Source organism: Cyprinodon variegatus, unplaced genomic scaffold (assembly GCF_000732505.1).
Source record: "Cyprinodon variegatus isolate N-32 unplaced genomic scaffold, C_variegatus-1.0 Scaffold781, whole genome shotgun sequence".
Lineage (NCBI taxonomy): Eukaryota > Metazoa > Chordata > Actinopteri > Cyprinodontiformes > Cyprinodontidae > Cyprinodon > Cyprinodon variegatus.
In genome coordinates, this window is record NW_015151234.1 from 199,931 (window position 1) to 213,036 (window position 13,106).

General features: G+C 38.5%; 1 protein-coding gene across 1 annotated transcript in view; it reads right to left on the reverse strand.

Annotated features, from left to right (window-relative positions):
- LOC107098483 (Purkinje cell protein 4-like) overlaps positions 1-12,616 on the reverse strand; it is a 53,961-nt gene extending 41,345 nt beyond the window's left edge. Inside the window, exon 1 of the mRNA XM_015396202.1 lies at positions 12,461-12,616. Within this exon, the coding sequence (XP_015251688.1) occupies positions 12,461-12,613 (153 nt within the window). The 5' untranslated portion in view covers positions 12,614-12,616. The remainder of the gene's footprint in view (positions 1-12,460) is intronic.
- Between the last annotated feature and the right edge of the window lie 490 nt (positions 12,617-13,106).

Sequence of the window (13,106 nt, forward strand, 5' to 3'; positions counted from 1 at the left end):
CTCCATGGACAAGGTGGGTTCAGGCAGACAAATTTTGAACTAAATTATGTAATTTAAATCTTATTCCTCTGATCTGATTCAATGTAATCATGTTTTATTTCAACCCCAAACTTTGCAACTTTCTGCTTGGTCGTAACAACATCTTACAGAATTAAAACTCCACCATAGTTCTTAATAGAGAGCAGAGCTAAAAGGAAGCGATGCTGTGGTGCTGATACATGCAGTCAGAATAAGACAACATCCATAAAGTGGGTGTAAAATATTATTTAAACTGAAACAGTGTACTTAAAGGTATAGTAGAGGATGTTCTTTTTCTGGGTGGATCATCAAAATAAGCGGTCCTCCTAACTGTCAATCATTCTGGTGATATGTTTACGCAAGACCGTCCTACGTGCTCATCCTCATTTTCACTTACCAGTGGTGAGTCTGACATTGTGGAAAAATTGCAAATCTTCTTTTGGAAAGTAAGCTTGTATGAGCGATGCAAACAGAAACTTTTAAACAGAGCGTGCATGAAGAGAAATGGGCTCTTGCACGCGTTTAATAGGCGTTCTCTCTCGGGAGCGGGTACAGGATCGTGCATGTGCCTTTTTTCATTTTAAGTGGAGAGGGTGGGTTTTTTCAAAAATCCTCCACTATACCTTTAATGCTAAAACAACATAAATTGATGTTTGAGATACTTGTTTTAAAGTAAAAAGGAAAGACGCTCTTTTACTTTTAAGGGAGACCTCGTGTCAGACTTGCCACCCACCGTGTTACAAATACATCACAGAAGCCCAAACCAATTTTAAAAAATATACCTGCCATCAGTTTTGACAAAAAAAAATTTTAAACACCATGAAAAATGCAACAAATGGCTAACATTAGGATAGCTTGTGTTGGCATCAGAGCAAACTATGGCCTAATAGAACTTTGTATCTTATTTTATCAAGATGTCATGATCATGATTCTACACTGATTACCACCCTAAATGGCAAATGTACTTATATAAAGCTTTTTCAAGTCGGAGAACTTGATCAAGGTCAACCATTCACACATTTACGCACACATTGACACACTGATGGTGGCAAAATACCTTGTAGCCACAGCTGGCCTGGGGCTAACTGACAGAAGCGAGGCTGCCATACAATGGCACTACCACTCCCTCTGACCACCATCAGTAGGCAATGCAGGTGAAGTGTTTAGCCCAAGGACACATCAACACTGAAGGCCAGAGCCAGGGCTTGAACCAGCAACCCTCCTTCATCCTACGCCACTGTTGCCCACAAGTCAAAGAGGAGCTGAGCTGTCATACGCAATTAACAGAAAGGTACGTTTTTATGCTGATTATCTAAACTCTGGTGAGTAAATATGGAAGTATTCTTGCTTCTGCATTAGTGGAATAAGATCCCGTTATGTAGATTTCTTTAGCTGTTTCTGTAAAAACAATTACTCAGCAAGAGGAAGTACAAGCGGTGGCAGTTCCTACCCTGAAAGGGCAGATCTGTTGCCTTTTTGAACTACTTTGTGCTGTTTTCTATTTACTTCCCAACTTATTGTAAAATAAACAACGTGATTAAAGACTAAATATGTTTATATGATATGTTTACAATAACTACAAAGAGAAAGGTCTGACAGTATACAACGAAGGGATCCAGCATTTAAGATTTAATCACCCTGCTTATGAACACATTAATAGTGATGACTGAGAAAGTAATACACCCAACATTTTTAAGGTCCTCACATCAGCATCAGTCTAGGTATCTGAATCAGGGACCCCTGCAGTCACAAACCTATTTTGGTGGCCTGCTAACTTATAAGATTGCCTCTCAGTGGCTGTGGTCCCTGAAGTGTTTCTCTAGGTTTTGAATCTGCAGAGTAATGCAGTAATGATTTTTGTGGGAGGTAAATTTGCAGCTTGCAGCAGTAATGGCATTCCATAGTGCTCTACTAATTCAGCACCTCTGCACATACTTACTCTAAGATGAATAACCAAAATGCAGACATTTTTTGGATCTTGCATACATATGGCCTGATCTGCAAAGATTTCAGACGAACGGTGCTAAACTGTGTGCAATGTTTACAAAGTATGTGCAATGAATGGCCATATTAGAAGTGATCTACGAAGATCGCTGTGCAAATTTTAAGATGAACAAACCAATTCGGTTCATCCCATTAAGATGAGCAGATTGCATGTCCAAGAGGAAATTTCAGAGTGTCTGTAAAAGAACATGAGGTTTAAAGCCATGGAGATGGAGGTAAGTCTGGTAATTATAAGTAAAAGTACATAATCATAATACTAAATACAGTAGTGGCCATTCAAAATTTCCCCACTTTCCTTGATGGGCCCTTGGCTGGTCCCCCTTCAATTCCTTTTTAAACATCAATATTTGTACCAAAATATTCTGGTTGTCACGATTTGTCGAAATTAATAGATTAAGAGAAGCTTCATCTCCTGGTCACACCCAGTAATTCAGTGAAAGGGTGGATTCAGATTAAACAAAATATGCAAGAGGGGGTAATTCCAGTGGATGGAAGTTGGAGGGGATTTCGCTCGGAGTTGGAGGGAAGTGGGCTGCCATTCAGCTGGCCTTTGACTGGGAAGAACCATTATGAATGAATTATGAATCCAAGTGCCACTAACAACAGTAAATGAAAATAAGACATTGCCAACCTCCCCTCCACCGACGTCTCCACCCCACATGTAAGACTCTTAGGATGTTCTATTTTTTATAAACATCTAATAATATTTGAGTTCATTTAAGTTTTCAATTAGGTTTAATTTTATATAGACTGTAAGCCATCTAGCTGCATTCATTTTTGCTGGATTGGTGTAGAGCACAGGTGTCAAACTGGTTCCAGAAAGGGCCATGTGGCTGCAGGTTTTCCTCCCAACCAAACAATAGCACACCAGACTCCATTCATATCATCAAGTCATCATGTTCAGATTGGACTCCCTTTATGAGTGAGTAACTGGAGTCTGGTGTGCTATTGCTAAACTGTTTTGCAGAAACTGCCAACTTAGTTCAGTTTCCGATTGGCAAATCGCTCTGTACGTGCTAGATGTTAACATTTACATATCCTCCATCTATGGATTTTGTGTGGTTTGGTCATTAGAACAATTTTTTCACACTCTGCAAGCGCAAATTGCTTTGCACCTTCTTTGGAGATCTGCTTTGCACAAACAAACTTGTATTTACCTGTTTTATAACACGCAAATCTTCTGAGGATCAGGCCAGATGGCAAGAAGTGGAAGACAGGGCAGAAATGCTTGATTTGTGACCCAAGCGAGCTCAGAGATGCCACTAGTCCATTTTTTACACATTGATATCAGCTATGAATGTACATTAACACATTTTATGGGTGTCAAAATGTCCTTCCACTTTCCAATCTGTTGTGCTACTATCTAAACACTAAAAGTGTCCACACTAATGTTTCTCTCTTTTCCTATACCAAGACATTCCCAAAGGGGATAATCAAAGAGGAATGTCAAAGGCAAAGTTCAATAAGATTTTTTTTTTATCTATATCCGCACAAATTACGTTTACTTAACAGTGACTTATTCCATATTACTCCAAACAGAACAGCTTTTTTAAACATTTACCAATGTAACACATCAAATGAAGCGCTCATTTTATTGATTTACTTTGTACAGTATTGGCTGTGGAAAATTAAACTGGGAAACAAGAGCTCATCAACCCTGTGTACACAGCTGGTGAATTTATGACTGTCTGGTAATCAGAAGACATCTACATGTGCACCACAAACACCGTTTTCATCCCAGTCACTTAACTGCCCAATGGTTATTAGCTTTTGCATTCAGTCGGCACCAATCAAAGTGATTTATGAGGTCACAAGTGGGTAAATTGCCACTCGTATCTTCTGAAGATCTAGACTGTGCTGTTGAAGTGTTCAGTGATTACACTCAGAGGGGGAATCTAAACCTGGCTCAATCAAAAACACATAAATAAAAAGACAATTAGCTGAATGGTTGACATTAGCATAAAAATTACAATCAAATATTAAATGTGTATGGATATTTTGGCTTACTAAAAAATTATTAAACCATGATAAAAAAAAGTTTACTTCCATTTTAAACTGTGATAACCGAGATTAGTGTACTAACATACCATAATAGATGTTTGAAATGCTGTAAATGGAAATATGTTTGATTTCTAAATTTTATACCAGACTGGATTTATTTTTCACTTTATCTCTTTTCAGGAACTAAAACAAATTTTTAGAGCAAAACATAGTTGGCAATATCTTGTAGACCTACAACAGTTAAGATGAAAAACAACTCCTATAAAAATCTGCTTTATAACAGTACAGGTAAATATATTCAGCAGGAAGTTTCAAGACTTTTAATTTTTTCAAAACCATCAAAAAAATAACAAAAAAAGCCCTTATTCAGGAGAACAATCTCTAAAGATGCTTAATATCCGAATGCAGTTGATAGACTTTGTCATTTATCCATTAGCAAATCTGAATAATGGGAACCTACAACATGATCAGAATGAACAATTTGTGCAAATACGATTATCATTGTATTGGTATAAAGATTATCTGCCCATCTTATGAAACAAAGTGTGCCAAACTGTGTAGAAGTTTTTTTATTATTATTATTAATATAATTACTTTATTCCTGACAGTCCTAATAGGTTTAAGAGTCTCTTTACATTATAGCAACGCCTGCTTTGTAGCAAAAATGGCCGTACGTGTATTTTTGCAGGTCAGTTTGCACCTGAATTTCAGAAAAACTACAAAAGAAACCAAGGCTGCAGCTGCAGTTCAGTTTTGGAATTTGGAAAATCCATTTACACCTGCTAAAGGCGTATTTGTATATTTTCCACCTATGAATTTGCACAGTTTGTTCATAAGAATATGATCGGCACATTGAGGAAGGTAAACATGCAAAAAAAAAAGATTTACAGGTGTTTTCTGTTGAATTGCAAAAGCAATTCCCTTTGCGACTTCTTTGAGGATCCACTTTGCACCTATAAAAATATTTGCACTCGTTTCTTCAACCTTCTGAAGATCAGGCCCTTAATATGGTAGAGTGGATACTTTTGCAAAAAAAATATTATTTTGTCATATCAATTGCACTTGGTCAGTTGGTAGATAATTACAAAAAACACAATACAATTACAGCCACCTACCTAACATTACATAGCTTAGGTATGTAAGTAGCAAAACTGAGTTTAAATCTGCAGGAGTAGCTCCTTCATCTCTTAAGCAAAGGAGGAATTGAGTGAACCCTGATTTTTGTTGGCTGTTGATGTTGTGGTTTAGGTTTAGTGCATTCTAAGTAGAGCAAAAAATTACTTTCCAGGCTTAAAGTGGATTAAACAGTATTTTGTGTCACTCACTTCAAAGCAAAAAGTCATAGTTTTTTTTTTTTAGCAGAGTTAGGGCTCAGGAAGATTTTTCTTAATCTTTCATTTGTTCAACTGAAACTCAAACCCTTCAGAACTGCTGGGAAGTTTTCGATTACCCAATGTCTCAAAAAGTAACTTTGGATAAAATAAAATGCCTCCAAAAAAACTTCTCATCCGTTTGTCACAGTGAACATCTGCTACAGTCTCAAGTCTTTCGGTTTTCTTCCAAGAAGCCACAGATTGTCAGATTTAGGTCTAGAGTGACCTTAACTAGGCCAGTTATAAAAACATTTTGGACCTAGCATATTAGGTTGTATATCTGGGGACATTTTACTCCTAAAGGAGATCTCTGCCTTAATCTGCACTAACCACCTTCTATGCAAAACAAAATAATTTCCTCATCATATTGTTGGAAACACTGTGATGGACTGGTGACCTGTCCATGTTGTACCCCGCCTCTCGCACGTAGACAGCTGGAGATAGGCACCAGCACCCCTCGCGACCCCACCTGGGATTAAAGCGTGTAAGAAAATGGTTGGATGGATGGATTGTTAGCAACACTCCAACATTACTTATTTCCCTTGTTTTGCACATTTGTCCATGTTTGTGCCTCCTGCTTAAGTTCTGGCACATTAAAAAAAGAGTTTCTTATGGCTTAACATTTCCTTTTTTCCCTTTCACGTTTTCTCTTTTTAGCCTCCTCAGGAGGTTTAAACTTTTTCCTTGCCTCAGGCATGAGCAATAGCCGAGCAGATGGAAAAATCTTGGATCTAAAGCCTTATCCTGCCTTCCCTCATCTGCCTGGTTCTGATCTCCTGCCAGTTCTCTGACCTCCTGGACTTCAACGTCTGGTAGTCTCTGGGTGGCGCACGTCGCATTTGGATGGCAGCCGACTGGAACCCACCTCATCCTCGAAACACGGACTGAACTTTAGGAGCAGGTTAGTGACTAACGCGTTCATAATCATCCTCCGCCAGATACAGTAGACACGGTCACTAACCCATGTTCTCTCCCTGCATAGGTTCCTACCTTAGACACAGTCACTGTTTCCTGCAGATCTGTTTACTTAATAAAAGTTGTTGAGAAATCCAACTGTCTGTCTGCTTCAAAAAGTGGGTCCTCTGTTCTGAGTCTTGACAAGAAATGAACAGCAGGCAGCTTAGCTGATTAGATTTGATAACTGATTTTTTTATTGGTGCGACATAACAGCCTGATCCTGAACTTGGAGAAGATGAAGGAAATCATCGTTGACTTCAGGAAGAACCGGCCTAACCACGCTCCACTGCTAATCAACAGCTCAGCTGTAGAGGTGGCTAGCAGAACCAAATTCCTGGGGGTGCAAATCACAGACACCATCACCTGAACTGTAAACACCACCTCACTGATTGAAAGGGCACAAAAGCGCATGTACTTCTTGTGGAGGATGAGGAGAGCCCACCTGCCCCCACCCATCCTCACCACCTTCTACAGAAGCACCATAGAGAGCGTTCTGACCAGCTGCTTCACTGTGTGGCGTGGAGGCTGCAGCGCCTCAGACTGGAAGAAGGTTAGAAGAGTGGTGAGAACAGCAGAGAGGATCATCGGGGCTCCTCTCTACTCCATTAAAGACATTTCATCCGGGGCGTGCAGGTGGAACAGATGCACTTAGGCCTCGACAAGGCTGACCAGGGTTCGAATCCTTTGGTTCTTTGCTGCATGTCTCTCCCGCTCTCTCATACCCCCTTTCCTGTCAGCCTACAGTAGAAAAAATGAGCCACTAGTGCTGCAAAAACCAAAAACCAAAATCCCAGCGCTGCGTGTCACGAGCCCGTAACATCATCAGTGACCCCTCACACCCCCACCACGGACAGTTCTCTCTGCTGCCCTCTGGAAAGAGACTTCGATGCATCTGATGCAGGTCCAGCAGATTCAAGAACAGTTTCTTCCCCACTACTATAAGACTGATGAATTTTGTATAAAAATTGGATTTCAAAAAAACAAAAAAAACAAAAAAACCTGAATGTTGAAACTGTAACTAATATACAGTCGTATGTTTACATCATCATTGCTGCTTACCTTTATCAAGGCTGCACTTTAAAAAAATGAAAATGTCTTGAGAGCTGTACTGAACGAAATTTCTTTCTGTATGCACTCTGTGTGTACAAAATGACAATAAAGTCTGTCTACGTGTAGATTTGCCATTTTATAAGTATAATCATAGCTGTACAACAGAGTTTTGGACACTTCTCTCATTCCTTCTGTTTGAAGTGAGTTTGGTGGTCCTTGTCAGGGGGATGGTGTAAAGCTTCATCAGGAAACAAATTTCAGCTCAGTGACACAGGCAGTAAACAGAGGGGATCAATCCAACTGGAAACTTGGGGTAAATTGAAAGAAATGGTTTGTAACAAGACTCCATCCTAATCTTATCTGTCAGCTGCTTCACAGAGTAGGAAACTAATCTATTGTCTTAAACACTATCAAAATATTTGTGCTGTTATAAAAGTCAGAGGAGATGCAGCAAAGCACTAAATATTGCTTTCTTGTGCAATTGTTTTACCATGTGTGAGAGGCAGCATATTTCTTCTATAACATCCTCTGTCCTTCTCTTTCAAGGATATCTTACAAAGCACAAATTATCCATATAAGGTGGATAATATCTGGGACTTATTTTACACAATCAAACCTCCAGGACTGCTAACTTCATATTTTGACCTTATTGTAAATTCTGAAGAAAATACTGTTAATATGAAGATTTTCAAACTGATTTGCAACAATATAAAAATGTATCACTTTAATATCAGTGCAATGCAAGCATAGCGACTGGCAAAACTCTACAACCTTGTTGCCTTAGTAACATGATGGCACTGCAGTGGTTGCATGTTTATTTCAGGCCGTTTTCTTCAATGTGGCAACAGTCAGACCAAACAAATGGCTTAAAACAAAACCCTTTTCACTGGATGGGTCTGCAAAATGAACACAAAGAACAGCTCCTGCTGGAGCTTTTAAAGATCAACCACTGGAGGCAGTTCTCTCTATAAGCAAATTAAGATGGCATCCTGGAACCAGTAAGCTGCAGCCTCATTGGTCAAAATGGGGCAGTGTATTGATCACCCTCTTCTTTATGCCTGATCACCTGATACACAAACCCCAGAAATAGCAAAGCTTACAAAGGCCCAAATATTATGTAAAGGACATGTTTCTAGGCCGGCTTAGAACTGTTTTGTGAAAGCAAAGAGCTGGTGATTAAAATGTTCATTAATGATGTTGCATGGTAGTAATGGTAATTTAGAGATCAGAATGTCCTTTTGAGAAGATTTGCTGTTTTTTATTCATAGCAATGACACAATAAAAAGGATTAGTAAGGTATGGTCCAGGGGTGGGCAATTCCAGTTCCTGGATGCCAGTATCCTGAAACTTTTAGATCCATCCTTGGTCCAACACACCTGAAACAAATGGCTACCTCCTCGGTATGCAGTCAGTCCTTAAGAGTCCTCTCAATCATCTTAGTACTTGATTCAGGGGTGTTGAACCAAAGGCACACCTAAAAGTTGTAGGATACAAGCCCTAGGTAAGGGATGCAGTGTGGGGTGGCGTTCTTAAGAGGAGAACTGTAGACAGTCCAGTTTTTTTTTTTTTTTTTTGAGGTTTTCTGACTGCATTAGAACTACATGATGCAATTTCTGTCTACATGCAGAGTTACCATCAAACTTCAGGAGTTTTAAAATCACCTTTACTGAGAAGCAGTCTTCTGTGGACAGTAGCTAGGTTTCCATTACAAATGTGCGTAAAACTATATTGATATTCTGGTAATTTTGAAAAGGCACATTTTTGCAACAACAGTATTTCCTTTAAATAAAAAAATAAAATTGCACATGAATACGTTTGTTCACTCAATAACTCAGAAAAGAACAAGGAAGTGGCAGATGTAAACATAAAATCTATCCATATTTCAGCCACAGCTCTAGTGGACGCCATTTTCTTTCTACTACTTCTGATATTCTTCTTTATCTCTTTAACAAGGCAGTAAGGTACAGTTGCTGATCATGTGACATGTGTGCGAAAAATGCTATTTCTTTTTTATTTTTATTTCAATTTTTCGATATTTTCCTACTTACAGTTTGCAAAATTTGATGATTGATGGAAATTCAGCTAGAGAGAAAAGTGGAGAGAGAACACACCCCTAAAGTGCACCAGTGCTGATGTTTCCTTATCTCTTGTGGGTTGTTGAATATCTGAAGATCGGGGCCAGTTGGTTATTACAGGATCAAACACTCAAGGAGAAAAAACAATTAGGCATCTGGCGCTACAAGGCCCTGCTTAGTGTTTTTTAGTGCATGTAGGATGTCAGAGAAAAGAGGGGTGTTTTTACTGGGGCTGTTGTTGCAGGGTGCAGGTACTTTTGAGGGAAGGAAGAGTAAATGGCATTTTTCAAAAGGGAAAGGTTGTAAAGGTTGTCATTATCAAACCATCTGTGTTCCATTTGAAATACGCTTACAATAACCTTCCAGGGGTAAAATGTCCATGCTGCTGCCAATACTTCCTAAATCTAACATGTTCTATGTTAAGCAGAGTCTGAAAGCAAAAAAAAAGCAAACTAGAGCACATTTGTTAGCTCTGTTTAGCCTTCCTGTTACTTGCTGGGAGTAATGCTCTCTCTCACCACGTGAAGGTTACAAAAACACTTTATAGCCAGAGGCTCCAAAAATATTGAAATTCGCTGGTTCTTGCAAGCCAATCACTAATTAGTTTAATTAATTAATTAAAAACTAGTTAATTTTTTTCTGCAATTCTCGTATTCCTTAATCAACTCTTTCAGCAAAACAACTCAAATAAAATTCTTAATTTCTTGCTTCACATGAATAACCTCAAACAGACACAATACATTTCAAGCTTAAAACTGTCTTAATTTTTTTTCATTAGAAAAGTCAAATGGTGAACTTCTGGATGGAACAACTGGATAGTGCTTCAGAAGATTTATTTTTAGAAGAGATCTGATCAGATCTTTGGCTGTTGTCTGTTTTAGTTTGTCTTTGTCTCTAAGCAATTAAAGCTAATTTGTTTTTGAACACATCATCAAATGCAAAGCAATTTAGTATTGTGTGGCCTGGGTGTCCATCAGGTCTTGATTCAAACTATGGTGCTGCATTTTTCATCCATGCAATTCCCTAACTGGCCTCCATTTTAGATCCTATACCTCTGGAAAATAAGACATACTAAGCAACACTCAGTAATTTACACTGAAGCAAAACCTGAAGTCTGTGAATCCCAAAATCCAGAGGTTGCATTGATAAATTACTATATACTGTTAAAATAGCAGAACAAGTTGGTTAACAGGCTGCGGATGTTTAACAGATAGAAAGATGTATGAATATTATTAAGGGCAAAGAACAGTCTGTCAGGTTTTCTTTTTTAGGATATTCAGTAACAAAGCTTTTATTTTATTTTATGGTTTCCTGGGAAGTAAAGTAAAGTCCAAAAGTATCTGCTTGGACAGAGCAAAGTATGGTGTTTTTTTGAGTATTCTACCTCTGAGGAGGAGATTTAACATAACGGGGGAAAGAATGCAAGGACAGGGAGTGCAGAGGCAAAGATGGAACAAGCACTGCAATGCTGACCACTGCAGATTCATCCATCCAGAACATGTTCAACTGCTCCAGCTTCAGTTAAGTCATCTATGGAGACTGATTACACCTATAACCTCAAAGGAGAACAACTTTACTTTACACATGACACAAAAAGCTAAAGTAAGCATGAGTGAGTTTATTTGCTGGTCCTCCTCACATTTTCTTTTGGCTGCTATTTTCCTTTGGAATACCAAACATCATAACTAAAAAGCTCAGCCTCTCCTGCATCTCACCATAAAATAAATAAAAAAAGAAAAGCCCTCTCCTGGAAGTAATTCGGTTATCCCTATGCTGTCATTGTTTCTTTAATTCATACAACCTGAACCCATCTTGCTTTCAAAGGTAAAATGTTAATATGCATCTTTTGAATAAAAGGAAGTTTAAATATTTATCTGATCTGTGTAAAGAAAAGACAAGCTGTATTTTTAAAGATACACTCTAAAGAACCTACAGAATTAAAATATAGTCTTTCCTTTAGAGGGAAACTAGCCTAAATTTAAAACAAATTAAGGAGTTAGTGTTAAACATGCAAACAAGTAGAACAGGTAGAGCAGCTTTCATGCAAATCTGTTCTCCCCAAAAACATTTCCACCTTTGTTCTGCAGAAAATAATGCACGTACAGTGACCAACAAACACAACCAAAATGGAAGCAATATAAAAATACATATTTATCTAGTTTAAAAAGATATATCTTCTCAGCATATTAAATGAAATGTACATAAAAAGCATTCCAAACTCTATTCAGCAGTACAAGTCCCCCTTTTAGAATAATAAAATTGAGAAACCCTGTCCTTAACTTATTAAAAATATTTCTTTCTTCTTATTAGTTAATAAAGAAATGATAAAATATAAATGATTTTTATCATTCACATCTTAGAAATTAACAGCATTATTTCTGCCCTAACTTTTGTCTTAAACACTCTGCAGAGGAGTACAGACGTTTACACAACTAAACAAGTGTTTTGGATTTAAGAAAAAAGAAAAAAAAAGAAAAGAAAATATTAAATTTACCAGTCAGGGACCAGTAATGTTTGTTTCATTTGCTTAAAAAAAAAAATAATAATTTTGAAACGTCATCTAAAACGGGGAGGCATCATATTTACTCAGATTTCTTATGGACCAGCTTTAATTATGATAGGGAAATATGAAATAACTTTGTGCACCTGTTAACATGGTGCAGGGTTATCGCATTCCCGCACATTCAGTGGTGAAATGTGCGAACCTGCAGGAACAAACTCACACAGCACTGGTGCGCCCCGCTGTTCCACCCCGGATCAGCTGCGCTCCATCTGACGCTCAACAATTCACACCAACACCGCAACACTTGATTCTACAGAACCTCATCAGGTAAAAAAAATATCTTGGATTTAAGACACCTTTTTTGGATACAAAATGGAAATTCGCTACTACTTCTTGCGTGCCATGTAAGAGGAATCGTGCGTAATTTGGATAAAATCCCGACACCTCCTGGTTATAAAACATCAGGAAAAATGTCCTACCTCACTCATGGTGGAAAGTATGGTAGAGGTTTCACTTGCTTCCAGTAGGTTGGATGGAGATGGAGTTTCAGCCTCAGCGGTCTTTATTAAAAGAGCGGCTCGCCGCGGATGGAGCAGCTTTATAAAGTGTTGAGCCCAACTCCTCCATGTCATCACATCACTAATAAACCAATGGGAGCGCCGTGGGCAAATCTGTCTCCCAAGTCACCACCCAACTTCTCCAAGCGTTCACGCGTTGCTGTGTAAGCTTTTTTTTTTTTTTTTCATGGTGATCAGCCAAATGGAGCGGCTCTGTGCTGCTGATGAACAGCCTCTTGCTGCTACGAGGCATTTCATGCACCAGGCGCCATGTCATCAGTGTAAACTCTTATCTCCCAGAGAGCGCGTGCAGTTCTGTCATTTCCACATGCGCTGTTTTCCACTGCGTGGGTGTGAACGCTTCAAAAATGATTTCATCTGCCTTATGAATAAAAGAATGCATTGTTTCATATCATGAATGCATTTTTTATGTTGATTATCTGCAATAATTATTAGTTTCTTATTCAAGCACAACCAAAAACTGTTGACAGGATAACACACTGAGTATACATTTTAATATGGAAAGGATATCAGGTTAGGCTCCAGTACTCAGAGGTGTCAAGTAACG